Source organism: Styela clava, chromosome 6, assembly GCF_964204865.1.
Source record: "Styela clava chromosome 6, kaStyClav1.hap1.2, whole genome shotgun sequence".
Taxonomy (NCBI): domain Eukaryota; kingdom Metazoa; phylum Chordata; class Ascidiacea; order Stolidobranchia; family Styelidae; genus Styela; species Styela clava.
Window position 1 is genome coordinate 14,720,057 of NC_135255.1, and position 19,858 is coordinate 14,739,914.

General features: G+C 34.4%; 1 protein-coding gene across 1 annotated transcript; it reads right to left on the reverse strand.

Moving 5' to 3' along the window:
* Positions 1-3,517: 3,517 nt before the first annotated feature.
* Positions 3,518-18,444, reverse strand: LOC120331047 (sodium-dependent neutral amino acid transporter B(0)AT2-like). Its single transcript, XM_039398068.2, has 13 exons — positions 18,221-18,444; positions 17,274-17,486; positions 16,894-17,029; positions 15,877-16,052; positions 10,668-10,778; positions 9,810-10,051; positions 9,161-9,311; positions 8,717-8,788; positions 8,192-8,387; positions 7,296-7,455; positions 6,670-6,836; positions 6,256-6,363; positions 3,518-5,816 (listed from the first exon to the last, which is right to left on the reverse strand). The coding sequence occupies exons 1-13, from the start codon at positions 18,386-18,388 to the stop codon at positions 5,749-5,751; spliced, it is 1,968 nt and encodes a 655-aa protein (XP_039254002.2). The 5' UTR covers positions 18,389-18,444; the 3' UTR covers positions 3,518-5,748.
* Between the last annotated feature and the right edge of the window lie 1,414 nt (positions 18,445-19,858).

Sequence of the window (19,858 nt, forward strand, 5' to 3'; positions counted from 1 at the left end):
TTAAAAAATAGCAACAAATGAAAACTCAACTGCTATTCAAGTGCCCATGGAAATCTTCCCGTGAACCTCCGGGGGTTCGCGAACCCCAGGTTGAGCATCCCTGATCTACCACACAGACAAAAAGTCAGACAGAACACGACTATGAATAAGGATTTCTAGAGCGGGGATCCAAAAGATAATGATTGTCGCATGTTCGATCATAAATATGTCTATCTTTCTCTGCATTACAACCTAAATTTGATGGGTTCTTAATAAACTGAGTGCAAAGCTTTTTTTATAGCACAAAACAAAATGACCCGATAATTTTTGAAAATTACTCGTCTGGCTTTTATTTGACAGAACGTTACACAATTACAATTGTGAAGTGTAATATATGACTATTGAGAAGGAAAACGAGAGCCTGATAACAAATCCTTCAGCTTTCAAGTAACTTTTCTCAACTGTTTATCGTTTGCTAAACGCTTCACCACTTATACACAGTGGCCATTTCCTTAATAAGTGGGCTTTTTTGTGAAACGACGCCAAATAAGCACTCCCACCCCCGCAGTAATTATCCAGTTAGGATAAAGAAGGATTTAAACGATTTTCAGCGAACGCGTCATTATCTAAAAAATTCAATAAATGAACCGTGTCTCAAAATAATCGGATTCCACTTTTTCCCGTTTTAGCATGCAGCAATATATATTTGCTAGTTGGTTGTAACGTGACTAGACTATGGTGTATTGTCTGGTGATATGCTGTCTATTTCTGATTTGGCAAAGACACTGCATACACCGTTTCCGAAAACATGTATTGAAATTGTATATTTTCGAAAACAAAGAGAACAACTCCAAAGTATGGTTGATAAGCCAGACAAAATCCAAGTTACACTGCACGCATATAATTAGTCGTGCACTTAATCTTTGTTGTCCCTTTATCTGCCCTCTTCTAACAAGTGGTCATTTATAAACTTGTTTTGGTTTCCCGAAGGCATGGCGCTGTGATGTCATTGTAGACTACAGCTTGTCACCTTTATTCCAATTTTGATGTCCGGGTCAAATTATAATAATTATGAGTTAAAACACTTCAAATTGTGAACTAGAGACAGTTAAATTAACCCAATATTCTATAACCACACTTGGTCCCTTTGCCACACTTGTTCCACTTATCTGGGTGTAGTGGAATACGTGCAGTGTCCTGGGTTAGTATAGATAAAATACCTTGTTAGAGGTAGCTCACAGCAATATGTGCTTCAGAACGTGCACATCGCATGTTTTTTGCACTGTCGCACAGATGAGCAGTGGCGCCGCTCTTGGTCTCGGGGTCCAATTTCGTATTTGCAATGACGTGTTTCGTAATTACTTTCAACAATGAATCCCTTAATAACTGCGATGTTAACTTGTAAACTGCCTTTGGAATGCGCAAAAAGAAAAAAAAAACATCTGCTCAAGCACGGCTCTCCACACAAATATTCCTCCGTTTCCGGATGATTTTATATTTTAAAAATTCAAAATAAACTCGACTAATATTTACAACAAACATCAAGTGAACGACAAACAACTGACGTTACTTACTACAAAAAAGAGCAGAGACTTCAGAGCAGCACTTGTTACCACGTACATCCTTGTCGAGACAATAATAAATTCATAATCCAATTTTTGTTTTTACAAGTTTGCATTATAAGTTCGAGGGCCGCAAAAAATTAGTTGGCGGGCCGCTTTTATCCCGCGGGCTGCAGTTAGCCGCCCCCGCTTTAGAGTATTTATATGAAGTAAGTCAGAGATCACCAAAGTGGGGTCGCCTTAAATATTTCTGGGGTCGTCGAGTGCCCATCGTTGTCTTTTCTTTTGTTATTTTTATTATGTGTGTGACTTCTCGGCTTAACGCTAGATACTTCAAACAAAAGAATGAATAACAAGCACGCCGACAGGTAATATCAAGAGCAATTACGATAAATCAATTATGACATTATAATCACAAATTTAGTCCGTGTGAAAAACAGCGTTCTATGACCCAAATACACAACAGTGTGCAGTCTGCACTGTTAAGTTGAATAACGCTACATAGGCTAGCAAGTTTCGATATTTCGAATTGGAGTGACTTCTTTTATAATAAGGCTATTGCGTAACGACAGTAATTTATATTTTAAAGTAAATCGTTATTGTTTCTTGAATGTACTGTACAGTGGCTGTTGCTTTTACTGCAAAGCCTCATTTTCCCGGCTACCGTCATATTGATAATTACAATTTGTTAAATGGCTGATAAACATAAAAGAAAAATATCGTATTTTTGAAGGTTGACTTTTAGTGCTATGAGTCTGCTAAAATCAAAGCACCGAAATCGATTAAACGTAGAACACGATTTGTGTTTAAGCTTAAGCAACATTAAGCCACGAATGCAAGATCTCGTTGGAAGGAAGCAGTCGCATTCTTCACACTGATTTAATATGGTTGTTGTTGGGTTCTTTTAATAAATTTCCTAATTTGATGAATATTTTTTTCGTGTCTGTAGGTGAACATATATATATATAACGTGGGGTCGCGAGTGCTTATCATACGTAATAATACTGTAGATGGGGTCGGGTCTTAAAAAGTTTGAAGACCACTGAAGTAAGTCATACAATTGAGAGAAGTGTAAGAAGCGACATTTTTTAGATAACTGTGAATATACAGGAAGCTCTCATCTAAATTTCTATAGTATCCGAGGCTAAGCTGATGACATTTTTACCGGGGTACATTGTTAAAAATGTACCTATAGGAACCTTGTCATTATCAGTCATTTTACCTGTGAGTAACGCGACAATTATTCTCCCAAATAACGACTCAAACTATGGCAGCAATTGGCGCCGCAACGATTGCGCCTCAAAATTAACAGAATTGTGTTGAACATAACTAATACATGATTCAGTATTTTACATATTGTGTTCATTGAATGTTTTATTGTTTCTTATTTTAAATGTGTATATGAATCAACAAATTCATATTACCTTTCTATGTCGTTTACTTTTTGTTATGTAGTATCTTCCTATATTGTTACGAACTGTTATTACGTACCAATAGAGATAGACACTCCTGGCAGCAATTTCGCGAGCTGTAGTTTATTTATTTGCTGCCGTTTAGCGAACATGAGTGTTTTATTTTGTTATTTCAAAGAAAAATCAGGCAGAGAAGAGTTGATCTTTTGCCTTTATTCTTTAAGCCTACATGGTAACAAACTTTAAAAGACATAAAGTACGCATGGATTATCACAAAATTGAGTGTTATTCGATTTTTCGTGCGCGATGTTTTTTTTCCCTGATAATTCCCTAAAAAAACGCTTGGAAACCGCCAAACTATGGTTTAAAAACCTTCAGATCTGCTCAATACCACAGTTGTAGAGATTCACACTTTTATGTTCAATATTTGCGTGAATAAATAAGAAATCTTGCAGTTTTAGAAAGTCATAACAGCCATTCTCTTCACCGTTGATACAATTTTTCCGTAATTGGTTTTGGTGTCACTTGGTGCAAATCTCATAGAACAAAAATGAAAACCGAACCTTTTTAATAAATTATTTTTATTTCGACGTTCACCACAAAAATAAGACAAAAGAAAGGAAAAAATAAATAGTTAGAATAATAAATAGTGGAGACAAGCACTGACCTTATAAAGGCGATTTGTTTTGTGCATTGAACCTGGAATTGGCGTCAAACCTTTATGTTCCAACCTGAACGCCAGGCGGTCGCAAATTCTACGAATTTTGTGGGATGCCAGATTTAATAGGTCGAAATATTCACATTTATTTATTTTTTGTCATTCAAATTATTAGAATGGAGTGGGATTTACGAAATATCAAAGAGTGGGTTGCAAATAAAGGACCGACAAATACACCAGACTTGCTTATTCAAAGAAAAACAATATTTTAAATACTCGATCAAGTATGGCACTTTGATATTGATTCTATCCCATCACACTCCATGCTTGGCAATAAATTCACTTTCTACTTTGTCAGAAGATGACGTAATAATAAATAAATAAATAACACATAAAAAAATAAACAGCAGAATAATGACGTAACAATAAAAACATTCACCGAATGAAATATTACACAAATGACATCGACTAGCATAAGGCGTTACGAATGCATAGCAAATTTTTCTAATATTTTTAGCAAAAAATGTGAATGACATGAACTTCAACCATTGGTGAATTTTATTTTTGATTTTGAAAAATCTATTGGTACTTATGCAATATTTGATTGAGAAACAGATAGGTCAAAAAATCTAACTCGAGGAATGGAGGAAATTTATGAGAAAATAGCGAGAACATGTTTTAATTGTGGATTTTATTGGATTGGACGTTTCGGATAATATTTTTTGTTATCTGAATCATCTAAGAATCTCAATATTGTCATTAAAATTAGTTGTACCCCATTTTCAAAATATCGGCATTTTCGAATTATCGAAATATTTATATAGATAAACAGAGAAGCATCTACTAGTCTAGGGCTGTGTTTCGGTTGAAAGTGTTCAAATATTGTAAAATACGACGATAGCATGTAAACAACTTTACTAATAAAATAAATAATTCGTATAAAGAATATTTTAAACAATGTGACAGACACATAAACAAACAGACAGACAAACAGACTAAGACAAATAAAGTGTTAAAAAGACAAATATTAATAATAAATAACCTGAACAAATAGAAATTACAGTTACAGGAGCACAACAAAATGGAGAACATTACAACGAACATTTTAAGCAATGTGACAGACACATAAACAAACGAACAGACAGACAAACAGACTAATTTGCGTGTCAAAGACAAATAATAAATAACTTGAACAAATAGGAATTACAGTCACAGCAGCACAATAAATTAACAATAAAAATAGCGAATTAAATTAAAAAGCACAAAATAAATACATAAAAAAAAATGATTAATTTTCCATAAAATTAGGCAATATATACATAATACATCCGTATATTACGATCACTAATTAATGGAAAACTTTTGGAATGTTTCGCATGAACTCGTCTTAAATTTTTATTATGAATAAAAAGTGGTTAAAGGGTTATTGTTACAAAAAAGTGTTATGAACTTCAACATTAACATACTACCAATAGCGCGTTTGATGCGTTTTTGGTCCGATAATTATATTAGCTGATTCAAAATTATTTATAAAAGCCAATTATTGTTGAATGCCTTATTATTTGCCATATTATCAGTCCAGGTAACTATCATTTGGGGTGTATTGATATTTTGTGTTGGTGAATCCGTATTGGTATAATGCAAGGATGCTGTAGTAAGCATAAAGATGGCCACGTTATATAAATTCATTTGTGTTATTGCACAACAAGACCATTGGGTCGCAAAGAAATTTAATTTGAATCTGACGCAATATACAAGGCACATACTGGAGATATAACAATTGAAATTCATAACATATAAAATTGACTACAGTGATTGAAAATTCAACATTTTTTACCAATACGTATTATGTCACACTGTGTATCGTTGTGTTTCTCTAGGTAGTTTGCTTAGTAACATTGTAACACAACTTGATTAACGAAGCTTGCAAGTAGCAGACGACTTGTAAGAGAACTATTTATGACATCATAATGTTCCAATAGTGTCACAATTGGATAATGTTCGCTAGTGAGCAGTTTGGCTATCAAGGACCGATCACTCGTTTACAAGACAGGACAGGACAAACGTTTATCAACATATTTTGTTCGTATTGCATTTTTGGCACCAAATTATTTTGTCAGTTTGTAGTGAGTTTAGATTATACAAAAACGTTTTCTTTAGGATTTTTCTTCCCTTGTAAATCCGCTTGAATATAGGGGAGGACGTCTGAAAAAGAACAATACGATTTGATTAATTTCATAAAATATCTCATATACCTCGACATGGCCCATTTATAAGTTCTACACAACCGAATACATTTACCGTGCTCACTATAAGAAATACAGACAAATAAGTGGAATTGCATTACAATTTTCACTGAAGTTTTTAAAGAATTTTGAAAATAATCGAACAAGTTCGGAGGTTATTGCAATATCACCACATATTATAATTAGAGGGCAGTCATTATCAAACCACAATTTAATCTAATCGTTAAAATTTGGCAATTGGACGCGTTCAGATTATAAAAGTCCATCAAGATTATCGCTATAGAGGTTTCAACAACTTCATCTAGGCTCTACTCAGATCCAGACTAAACGTATTATTTCTATAAATGTCCACGTAAACTAAAAGAATATAAAAAAAAATCGAAAGATGTTTAACTTACTTCGCCATCTTAATAACGCTATCAAGGGAATCCATATAACGCTACATGTGATCAATAACACAATGACAGCTACGACCCACGACGGATATTCGGTTTCTTGAGTAACACCTGGAAAAAACATCAAGATTCTCAATGAAATAGACGATAACTGAAATTTCTATTCTATATCAAAACCACTATCGAAAATGTCAATTTTCAAAGACCTCAACTCTTGTCTGCTTTGATCAGACTCATAATAAAAGAGCGATGCTCAAATATATGGACACGGAGGCTAAAACAAAGTCGTACGGGTATGCAATACCAACAACATAATAACAAAACGATCCATATGTACTTTGTGTTCAAAAATTGAAAACGACAACTATTCGGTCGTAATCCTATGGGAGTTTAAGTATGAACCAAGAAAAGACTCACCAATTGTTTTGTCATAAACGTCATAGCTTGGAGTTTTGAGACCGAGTGATACCAGAGATGAAATAAATAAAACAGCCATACAGATCGGTGATATGGCATACCAAGTAATCTTCCAATACCACCCAGGAGGTCCTTTGCCCATCATTAACTCGATATCTTGAGAAAACCTAAAAAAGAATGACAAAATCTTGAAATTTATATTTACTGTCAATTGTTGAGTACTAGGATATTGTATTTGTCATTTTCAAGTTGGCTTTTGTACCAAATTTCTCAATTACCGATTTCGAAGTTTTCCTTCGATTAATCGAAAAACAAAACACTGGCAATAATAAATGAAAAATAAAAATGTAATTTTCAAAAAAATCGAATTTATATTTTAATAAATGGGGCATGGAAGCTGATGTTTTTAAAATGCATTTCAATAATTATTTTAAGGCGTAAGATGAACATTTTAGACAATTAGAGAGATAAAAAGAGAAAAAAATGCATTCGAGAGAAAACACTAGTATTAAATGTTGTTAAATCGATCATACCAGCAAAAATAAAATCAACTGTCAAATCGAATTATATTTTTATAAATATTATAAATTACAGTAAAATTAACTAAAATATATAAGTTATCTTACTTGTCCATTCCATAAACATAAACAACAGCAATATTCTCAAAGAATGCAATAAGAAGTAAAGGTAACGTTCCTGCGTATGTATCGAACAATCCTAGGACGTACATTCCGGATTGCAAGCAGAATATGAGACCGATAGAGAAAGAGACAACGCAGAGAATACCTGGTAAATGTAGAATAAATAATGATTATTCCTTGAAAATCTTGGACCAATCTATCTCCTGATTTCAAAAATGTTCACACCTAAACAATTTATCGATTTAAGAGATTTGCTGCCAACTAACACAAATATATTTTTCTGTAACGTTTTGTCTGACCGAGGTCAGACTTTCTCAGAAAGGTCAGAAATCTGACTTAGGTCAGACGAAACGTTACATTGTTGAACTATGTATGTATATAAGGAAGTCTGTCTGGCCATTGTCCGACAAAACGTTACAGAAATATATTTGTGTTAGTGTGCAGCAACACATTTGAATCACTTAGGATAGTTATCTTTTCTCTTGCTATAGCATCTTTGTATTATTTATATACCAATCTACCCGCACAAAAAAGGAAGGGTAAGTACTTAGTAAACAGAAAACAAATCAATAACGTAAAATATGTAGATAATGAAAATTTAATTGTTGTCATCGATTGACTTATTTTGACTTGCGATTATTAAGCCTCGTGGCGTCTGAAATTCCCAGTTCAGGAGCACGGCTGCAATAACATTAAAAGACTTCAATTCCACAGTCATGTGAGGACATTGGATATAGTTCTAGTCTAGTTCTATCCAACCCAAATTATGAACTATTATACCCAATAGCTTTTCAAGTATAAACGACTACTTGTTCAGAGTCTTGCTTGCATTGGAGTAAAATTTGACGTAACAATAACAATTAAACACAACATGCACTCACCGACGACGAGTTCTTTTCTTATTTTGACGCCCAAATCCTTTAACGGTGTTATGATGCCCTCTAGTGTTCCAAACATAGATCCGAGACCAAGGTTTATCAACATGGAAAAGAACAAGACACTCCAGAACGGCGCACCTGGCATTCTGATCATAGCTTCTGTGAAGGCAATGAACGCAAGCCCTGGTCCCGAAACAGCCTGAGAATAAGACATTGAGGTTTTTACAAGAAAAAAGTTTAGTCTAACTTTACAAGTATTTTGGATTGAAAAGGCACAATATCATTTTTATGACTTTGCTGAGGATAACAGTCGAAAAGTCAAGTCACTGGGACCTCCAGAAGTATGTGTACCAAGATGGCGCACAACCTGAACGTAGTATGTGTACCGAGTTAGGGTTCAGGTTTTGCGCCATCTTGATGCACATTAAATATATGTATTCTATGTCAGTTTGCAAATTCCATGTATTTTTAATGAATCAAAGCTTTTTACCCGTAATATAGTGCTAGGCAATATTTTGTATAACTCACCTTTTTCAATTCTTCTGGAACACTACATTGTGAAAATTCAGTCACTGATGTATTCGTAAATGATGACCAATCCTGAAGTAAGTTACAGAGTTTAGTATTTTGAAATTTTGACATACATTCTCCGGGTTCTTCAAACTGGGGGTCCCGAACCCCCGGTGGGCAGCTCTCAATGGGGGTCGCGGTAAAATATTTTTGTGATACTAACTTATGTTAAAACAAAATATCGATGAAATTCGAAAGATTTGGAACCAGTACTGACCTAACCATGGCTGAAATAGAGCCAAGATTCGATCTTTATGCGAGTATGTGCAAGCAAGTTGGTTTCATTACAAATATTGTCAATTTAATCATTATTTTTTTAATATTTTCTGTATTATTAAAGTTTACTTTACTTATCAAAGTTTTTGTTGTTCAACTAAGAAAAGATAAATAGTATCTACTTACTGAAATAAGATTTGTTTCGTTATTATAAATAGTTTCATTGATGTATCCGAATAAATGTTCGTAATTTTTTCGATCCAGAACATTAACAACATGCAATAAGTCATGCGATGGACTGTGAATATGAAAGAATTCTCGAACATGAGCAATGTTCCTGAAATGAAGATAATTGGAATTTAGTTAATAAATAGAACAAAAGAGCATAGCTCAAATACATGGACACGGTGGCCGTAACGAAGTAGTGCCGGTATTAAAGCTTCTACAGTACCGGTATTCTACACTCCCGATTTTGACTTAACACCAAAACCGAAGATTGCGAACGAGGGACCGTCACCAGGTGCGCAATTTATAATTTCGATTACGTCATCATACAAAAATTCATGGTGAAAAACGAATCCCATAGAGCTCACAGAAATTTAAAATAAATAAAGATAATTCCTCCTAGCAAAAATACAATGGTTAACCACTGAAAATTTCGAAGCAAATGGCCTAGTAGTTACTGAGAAAAGCGATTTTTCACATCAACAAATAGAACAGTAATAATACCAACAGCCTAATAATATAATGAACGATGTTATATTAAAATTTTTTTTGAAATGTTGATGTTGTGAAAGGCTCATAAAATCAATGATTGCAAGTCACTAGCCAATACCTGTCCAAGCATTCCTCATTCATGCTGAAAGCTTTGAATCCAAGAACGGCGAAAACAACAATTGAGGCAAAAATACTTGTTGCTGAATTTATAATCGACACAGTGAGAGCATCTTTCCTGCAATCGTTCTTTATATCATTGTAAGAAGAATAAGCAATTACTCCTCCGAATCCAAGTCCCAAAGAAAAGAAGATTTGTGTTGCCGCGTCTCTCCATACTTCGGGGTCTTTTAATCTGGAGTACTGCAAGTATAGATATTTCATTAGTTCATTGTTTGATTGCAGTTTTCAGTTCAGCAGACAGTAAAATGGCTTATCCTATATTGGATATCTATATACTGCGTCACGAGGGACGATCGAAAATGTTAGATAACAAGATGTATGACTACCACGGTTATTACAGAAGTCTTCTAACCCAAATGAATCAGGGCGCGCGAACACAGAAAAATAAGAATGTTTAGGTTACGACGAAAGCAGATATGAGTCGTTTTTGAATTCAGTAGTTTAAGGCCACACTATCGGAGTTTCAAATGCATGAACTGTATGTAATATGTGTAATCACTTGGGTAATTTCAGGATTTACGTTGAGTCGACATGAATTCAAAGTGTAGACCAGTGTTTCCTAAATTTGGCTCCACGGTGTGACTCATCTCTGATTACTCTGCTTAGGTTCGCAGGAATCAGCATTGCAAAGAAAAATGTTCCTGATTTTAATTTTCCATGTAGGAAGGGTCATTAGATGGCGATAAAGCGACGAATAAAAAGCACAAACAACTACTTACATAATCGAGAATCAACATTAGCAAGTGGTAACGCATCGAAATATTTTTCTAAAATTTTTAGGTAGTAATATACTTACATCAGGAGTGACCATGTACAGTAGTCCACCCACCGCTCCCTCTAGTGTTATTGCACGGAAGAAAAATATAAGAAGTACGAGATAAGGGAATGTTGCACTGAAGTAAATCACCTGAAAAACAAAGAGGGTTATCATTAACTTCATTCAAAGAAAAGTGAAGTAAATTTATACGGAAGAGATTTCTAAATTCCCAAAGTACAGTTATCAAGACAAAGGAGTTTTTTCTTTCTAATCAGTTCCGGTAATATCTGTGTATGAAGCACAAACTTATCAACACTGAATGATAGCCTTGGCATTTTATATATAACTCCTTCCTTTTCTAAAATATTGCTCTCTCATAGAAGGTTATTCTCCGAAAATATTAAAAATCTACTGTGCTGTAAAGTACCAAAGTTGGGCCACGGATATGGATTACTTAGTCAAACCAAGCACTTCTTGAATGCTTGTCTACTGGTAAGCCGCATTACAAGTATCGTTTACCTAAAAATTTCGAAAATTCGACAATTATCAACAAATAAGTGGAAATTACCGAGACAGGATGCCGTTGGTAAACCACAATCGAAGATTGATTTAATTCTTAACGTGGTTTTCGCGGGTTCAAATTGAAAAAAGCGTAAAATCTATCAATATTTCGTTATCATCTCATATATGAAAAAAAACGCCGTGAGCATATTATCATGAAAATAGCAAACGAATTTTTTTTTTCTTAAAAATTGGGTACGTGTAATTCCTGGTAAAATTTACCATTCATATGTCAATTTATCCTGGTAGGAAATTTGCGGGATCCAAATAACTACTTGGTGTGATAACAACTAATTTGATTGAATATTGGAATTGGAAATTCATTAACACGTATAGTCAAAAATTTATAAAATAATCATAAATAATGACCAATTACTATCAGAAATAGGATGTTTTATGCTAAATCCAGATTCAATAATAGAATTTTATTAGGCATAATGTTAATTTTACTGGTCACAGTCAATGCGACGGTAATTTTTGTTTGAAGCCGATATTTACGTTTCTGTAAACCTATACCTATGATCGCAGTAGTACGGTATTAGCCCTGGAGGCCTCGTAAGATTACAATACCATCAAAGGAAAAGCATTCGCTGGTGTTTTCCCAGTGCGATTTGTAATGTCCGCGTGCAAAATTACGCATTCACGCAAGCAAGCAAATCAAGCGCTGTTGGAGAAAATCTTAACTCACGCGATATGAATGACAGCCACCAAATAAGGCATCTACGATGGAGGCAATTAATATGACTTGGGTTTTTTATTCATCCAAATGTTTACCAATGCGACAATAGTTTACAACTGATAAATCAACAATCAAACCCCACCAAGTTTTATATGGTTTCTAAAATAGTCATTCGGCAATAATAAAACAACGAAAGTAGTCACGAAAATATGCGCAACATTCAGTATTTCATATCTTTCAAATGATTCATGTCCTTCAAAATAAAGGTAAAATGAAAAAAAAACATTTTTATTTTGCTGACTAAATACTTTAATGACGTCATAAACCTTACAAAAACGGAATAAATGATTCATTCTAGACGTGATCCTCAATAACACCTCAAAATATTGTGATTTATGAACAAATACATGACAAAGAATTCATGTGAATTTTATAGTGAATCTATAAACTGAAGCAAATGACGTAAATAGAAGTATTTTCAACGATATTCTCAGATACTTTCCGATTCATGCTTTTTGTGTTCAGTTTCATTTCATTTTGCATCGAAAGTTCATATAAAAGCGAAACTGTTTTAGAATTCTTATAAACAGCAAAAGCTTGGTGTGGTAAGAATTGTTTATAATAGGCCTAACCAACAAATATATTTAACGATGAGTGTTATTCCTATCTCTTTTAAAAAATGTTCGAAGAATTTCGTATCCTATCCCAGAAAAATACTATATTCAAAATATTTCCCAAGACATCGAAACTGCTAATGCTGCACGAATAAATGCAAAGGGTTGTAGTGAAGGTGGAAAAGCACTAGTAAATGAATGGATTTCTCTCTCGGCAACCGAAACAGTGATTTGCACCTTTTTATATGGACGAGTTTCAGGTAGCGTGCTTTGATATACGCATTGAATGCGCTCAAAGTGGCCGTATTTCATATCGGACTCGTGGAATTTATAGCGCAATGGACAATATTTTCGATTCTTCAATATGTCAGCCATACTGTGATATCTCACAATTCAAGGCCACAGCCCTGATCATACCAGCTGCATGTGAGATAAAACTTAAAATTGAACGCGATTGTGAGAATACTAGACTACTCAAAAATATTTTCTATTCGAAGTATGCCTATCATATTCAACGAAACGCTCAAATTCTCAACATAAGAGCGGCAGAAGTTTTACAAAAACGTCCCCCATTTTCCACGTGGTGAGCGCATGTGAGTTTGAGAAAATGACGAAATTCACTATCACACGAATATTTTCGATCCATATTTACATTCCCCCGCCCTAAAATGTTTATTCATGCTCTGCAAAGGTTATAAATAATTGTATATGTTGACATTTCCTGAACTAATATTTGGTTTATAGAGAAACACGTCATGTTGAGAGGACGTAACCCCGCGAAAATAATTTTAAGAAAAAAGAATCGAAACCAAAAATCAACATAGACTACGACTATATACCGTCATTATCTACCGGTTAGAATTCTGACTATTATCAATGATTTCATGTATTTAATCTACTGCTGTCAGCATATACTCGAAGCAAATTTTTTTTTTTTTTAATATTTCTTACATAGAATGTTGCTATTAGTAGGCTGTACTCGATTCATATTCGAATTTAGCAACATAAAGCACAAAAAAGTTTTTATTTTATTTTTAAAATATAACGTCTGGTATTCAAGAGTCCCAAAACTGAACATTGACCCTATTAAGGTATGCGATAAGTCGGACACGATGCTTATTTTGGCTCCGATCATTTTGGCCTACAACACTTGCTAAGTACTTGCTATGTATATTTTAGGCATGCAGTGTTATATCAATAAAATGTGAGGCCATTCGTGTAACACCAGCAAACGATTCATTATGACTAGAAAATAGTGAGTGCATGGTATAATTCCAATCAAACGACAAGTAATACCGGATAGGGGATGTTTTAAGTATGCAGTGAGTGGTTTGGAGTACGTTAGCTGAATCATAGTTTATGTGTTTCCGTGGATACAAGACAGTATCGATGTATGTGATGCGTGGGGTCGCGGTCAGTCTGTTCTGTGGTCACGAAGGGGTGTTTCAAAGGTGTGTTTGTGTGAACGCCCCTTACACACCTCTATCTGATTCAGTCAGCGTTACACAGGAAAAAACATCATTTGTCAACTTTTTATTACTCAAAATTTACATGAACGAGGAATTCAACAACATTAGCCTTTTGGTCAAATATTAGGTGAAATAGGTGAAATTTAACTATAGCAAAGACTAATTTCGTTGTTTTGAATTTAGAATAACTTTATGCTCTTTGATAACCTCTAGTAAACGGACGCAAAATTGAGTCATATCCTACTTAGTCAATATGGTAACGAAGAACAATATAAAATCATTTCCTGGTGGTTTTTGGATGAAAATTATGTTCAATTTTTTAAAGGAAACCTACCGGACTAGTATAATTGAAACAACAAATTTGATTTAAATCAAGATAAGCTATGATAATAATCGAATTGAATAAAGTTTAATGACAAATTACATACCATTTTTAGGCGGTTTTCAAGCCCGCACTTTAAACGTTTTTCGTATATTTCACAAATTCATCTTATCGAAATGCTTGTTTGAGATTTATGCAGAGAGTAAAAAGAGTAAGAAAATCTAATTTTTGCGGCTGTTTTTTATATTCAATACATACAACGGAATGACTTTGGTAATTTTCCCACGATGGGATCGGAATTCTCTTCTCTATTCACAAAAATAGCAACGTAACGGTTATATTGTCCAAGGCACATTTATACTAAGGAGAAAGTATTTTTAATTGTGAGGTAGTATTCTCGCGGAAAGCGGACTTTCTATGGTTTGTTGTCTAATCTTAACGAATAATGACGTAAATTCCGTAAAATCATTATCGTGTCATCTTACGGCTACGAAAATCGTCTTTGTCACGAGTTCGTGATTCACATTGTTACAGCTTAATTATGTCGGAAAAATGTTGAATTGCTTTTTTAATTCAATTGTGTCGTTTATAATATTGTCAGTATTGATTTTAAAGGGGCTGTAATAGTATTCCGTCAAATTTATTTTCGTATGTGACGTTTTCGCCAAAATAGATGCTAATAATGGGCCGATGCGCTGTGGTCAGCAATTTAATAATCGGAAATTGCAATTCTGGGAACGAAATTTAAATTATTCAAGAGAAGAGAACACTAGACTTGAAAATATATTATTCTAACTGAGTTTGATGCTATATTCTCGCTATTATTAAAAGATAATACATTTATAAAGAAATATTGGGTATTATAAATCATAAAAAGTAAAGTTTACTTAATAAATGAGACGAGGGCTAATAACTTTAAAACATCAGTTAATTTGCTACAATGTAATATATCACAATGTTGTTTTAGACGCATTCCACCACGTATTAGTCGTATGATTCAAGTTGGCATTTTACGAGTGTTTGAAGTGTACTCTATCTTCCTACTTCCTGTTGCATTGGTTTTAACCCACGCACTCAAAAACCTCGGTGACGAGATCGATTACTAAATTTCGTGGAATTATTTAACATTATTTCAATGCGTAACAATGTATACATACGATACAAATATCCTAATTTCAAAGGATAAACGGTTGTCATTATATGTGCTTTGTCGTAATTAATGATTTCTATGTGAATAATCTGATACGGGTAATATAGACCGTCAATTGTATTTTGCGCAGACATTAGAATTCTCACCGACTTTTCATTCGGTATAGGGTTAATGAGTATAGAGCAATATGGACAATATATAGGATCGATCTCGGTTCACGTGGTACTTGAATGTAACCTGCCTATAACCATCGTCTAATACTCGAAACGAGCTAATAATATCAGACATATCCGTCCTTAGATGCACTCCAAATGCACAATTGAATATTACTAGTATCCACCGAATTGGGTATATGGTCACGGCGATAAAAAATGATAGAAGTGGCACTACTTTCTGGTCACAGGATATTTCAACCCCCTAAGTGTGACACCTTAAAATCAAAGCATCACTAACCTTTCCAGAAGATTTGATTCCCTTAAAAGTTCCGAAGAAAACGACAGTCCAAGCTAACAACAAGCATAAAACCATTCTCCATTGTAAGATACCAGGTTCTTCTATAGCAGGCGAAATGTCTAGCGTATCACGATACCAAAAGTATGAGGTTTCACTACTGATGTCACATTCTTGAACTGAAAATAAATAATACTGAAAATCTTGATTCTGCAGTAACTGTTAGGATACCACAGTTAGCCAATAAACAGGCCTGGTACCACAACTTGACATAGTTATTGGACACGAAGTGGACATAACGATCGTTTCAATATTATGTTGTTGTTGTTGTTCTTGTTCTTTGACACGTTTTTAAAAAGTCGCTTTTCTCTTCGAATACTGGACCAATTGCTTTGAAATTTTCAGTGGTTAAAGATTAATTTTTTCGCTAGAAGGCTATTACTTTTATTTATTTCAAAATTTTGCGTGAATTCTATGAAATTTGATATTTCGTCTAAAATTTTGCTGTATTATTTTTTATCCATGGGAACACGGATTTTAGTCAGTGTCATGACTGGCTGTACGTTTTGATTCTGCAAAATTCTTGCTACTGGAAATTCAGAACTTTTTTGATGGTACCGGTAGCGTCAAAGGTACCGGTAAGGACTGATTCGCTCTGGTCTAACGTGTCCATATATTTGTGCGTAGCTCTCTTGTTTGCAAATGATTATGTTTAGTTGGGACCAGAGATGGAGCTGGAATCGGAGCCTGGATCCGAGCTTACCATGTTAGATGGAACTGTGGCCGGAGCTACCAAAAATTTTAGTGGCTCAACCTCTTAACCCTCTGATTGGAGCCGGATCCGGGGCCGAACTCTGACATTAAAACTGAAGCTCCGGAGCTGGAACCGGACCCACTGTGATTTCCCAGCCCCCTAAGTTGTACAAATTATTATAATACGAATACTTCAAGTTTATAAATCTGAAATAGTCGAATAGAAAGTATCTAGTAATATTTGTGCAATCAAATTACTTTACAAACCTGGTATAGATAAGTTCGTCATAGGATCTTCAACTTCTGGACAATTTGCCCAAGGTAATGATTGAAACGAATTAAGAAAATAAAACATTGCCCACGATATGATCACATTATAGTATAACGCAATGAAGAAGCAAACCTGGGGTAAAAAGAAAAATGTCAATAATCGAATAAAACGATCTTTTTATTGTATTGGCATGGAAAAATAAAGGCACCGTTTTGTTTTTGCTCAACCACTTTTTATTTTATTAATCTTAGGCCAGTTCAGGTTGGAAATATGAGAAAACAACAAACCTAACAAACTTTGAACAGAATCAAAATAAACAGATCGTAAAATTAGTCGTAGTACCGAAATTTATAATAACTTCTCATATATTACTTACCACCATACTGGCGATACCGACGCCTCCTAACAGGGGATGTATGTGATTCCAAACTCCAACGCTTCCTCTGCGAAGTCTTTGGCCGATTGCGATTTCAAGATAGAACAAGGGAATGCCTTCAAACACCATCATAATGAGGTAAGGTATAAGGAAGGCTCCACCACCATTCTTCTGACATAAATAAGGAAATCGCCAAACATTTCCAAGACCGACCTAGAAAGATAAAAAATATGCGTTGAAACTATAAATAGTTTACTATGTCATTTCCCAAATTTCAGTTGAGTTACAAGAGCGATACATGGGCATGGTTTAACGATGATTAAATTTGAATTTGTACAACAATCGAAAAACAACACCTGCGAGAAGAATTATGCGCAAACAATTAATTTTCATAGCCTTTTGCAACATTTTTCTAAAGTTTCGTATCTGTCCTAGCACAGAACATATCATCAATTTTTATTTGCTTACAAGCACTATGTTTCAAGTTACTAGTTCGCGTTTAATTTCTCGGGTAAAATCAGCGCTTAATTGAAAAAAAAAATTGAAATGACGCATGAGTATCTGAATCGCTATTTTTTTCTGCTCAGTTGAAGAAAAACGCACCACTGCAATTTTCTCAGCAGATGTTCAATATTGTTTGAGAGGTTAAAAAACTTTAAAGAAATTTCGATTGAAAATTCAGCGACCAAATTAATCCCAAGTACCGTTAAACAGAATGAAACATAATATCAATTTATGACATCATAGCGAGCCAATCCTAAAGGGGAGCTGAATCTGATGACAGGATTACCGTATCTCCCAGTCTATAACTTTTCGTATGTTGTATAGTTTTATTGTTGCAATGCAGCAATGCTTGTTTCCTGGTTGGCAAAATAATAAATCTCTCTCTAATCTTACAAAATAAAAACAACAGACTCAACATGAAATTAAAAAAGCCGCCATCTTACCGCAAATCCGATTTGTGCTAGTAAGTATTGTATCTTGTTGTCCCACTGACTTCTTTTCTTACCATCTTCTGTGAGATCTTCATCTTTGTCAGTGGGATCTTCTTGAATTCCACCTTTTCCTACTAGCGTTGCAGCGGAATCTGTTCCTATATTTTCTTCTTCATCCATAGCAAAATATTTGAGTTTGTAATAACTATATATATATTTATAGAAATACAGCTAATTCTGAAAAGGATAGTATATAATAATTGCATTTGTATGTGAGTTATAGAATCATATAAATCTTCCAAACGTTTGAGCTTTTAGAGTTTCGCATACTTTTATTATATGAATCAATTTGATCGCATAAAGTTCTCTGATTCTCAAAATACATACAAAATTTTTTTCAGTGCCAAAGCATAAACCGCGAGATAGACAAGAAAACAGAAAGCTCCGTCGGCGCGGCGTGGACGCCATTGACTGACCATTCTCTCGGTTATCTCGCCTATATATGTTACAAACTCTCTCATTTTTTCGGATTCTCTCGTTTTGTGTTATGACGTCTCTACTATAGTAAACAAATGAATGAATCCAGAGTCAGGATTTTATATAATTTTGGTCCCATATCTTATTTATATTTCTTGTCCGTACATTTCTTTTTTCAAAAATTTAAGTCAATTCTCAAAACAAATGGAAAGTTTGAATAAAATTTACTCCCTACATTAGAAAATAAGTTTTGCATTTACAACGAAACTTCATGATAACGGTAAAAAAAACATGTTTTCGACCTGAATTAAAAATAATATTTTGTATCCCTACACTACAAATGGGGAAAATATAAAAAGGTATCCGTTTAATCTTCCAGTATCTATCATGGAATTTGACAAAACGTCCATTCCATTAACAGCAAGGTCTAAGAACTGAGAGATGAAAAGTATCTATGGATGATTAGCAAGATATTGTTGACGCAATCGCTGGGAGCCAAATATAGAGTTTATCAACTCGAAAAGGATGTCAGCAAATACCGGTTAAATCGAAACAACTCAACGTTGCGTTATTAAATGTTTACCGCCACAAAACAATTTGGTTGAAAACACGAGATTTCCTTTTTTATAATGTCTAATTCTATAACATGACGGCGAAACCGGCTGCAGTACATTAGTGTCTTACAAAAAATACTAATAGCGATTTCGGATAAATATTTTGGTCCGGCCAAAAGATTGGTAGTAATTTTCCTCTAAAATTTTCATGAATGGGAATATTTTTCGCGTATAATCATTCAAAACAAAGTATTCACATGGTTTCAATGACGTCAGACCATAGCGACGTATGGAAACGACATATGATATACTCGTCCGCCGAGCCTACGAAACGCCCAAATGTTTTTATTCACAATACAGCTATTGATTTTCGTTTCCGAGTCTTTCGCAGCGTGGTTCACTGTAAGTACGGGAAATGACGCTCTGGGCATAACGTAGACGCACGCATAGATGTAAACAAGAACAACGCAACATTCTTGCATATATTCGCCCTAATTTAATAACGTGAAAATACCACAAAATTTAATTATCCTATTATACATTATGGAGGCACTATTCCTGGACACAAGACGACTAAAATAGCTACCTCGGGACACGTCACACTCAGAAAATCGCTGAA

What these genes read in the sequence shown, in the direction of transcription:
- LOC120331047 (XM_039398068.2), bottom strand. Translation starts at nt 18,388, where the DNA reads ATGGATGAAGAAGAAAATATAGGAACAGATTCCGCTGCAACGCTAGTA. An exon ending in TTCCAGAAGAATTGAAAAAG is followed by an intron (nt 8,388 to 8,716) that starts GTGAGTTATACA and finishes TCTTATTCTCAG; the next exon opens with GCTGTTTCGGGACCAGGGCT. An exon ending in TATGTTTATGGAATGGACAA is followed by an intron (nt 6,837 to 7,295) that starts GTAAGATAACTT and finishes ATTCTTTTTTAG; the next exon opens with GTTTTCTCAAGATATCGAGT.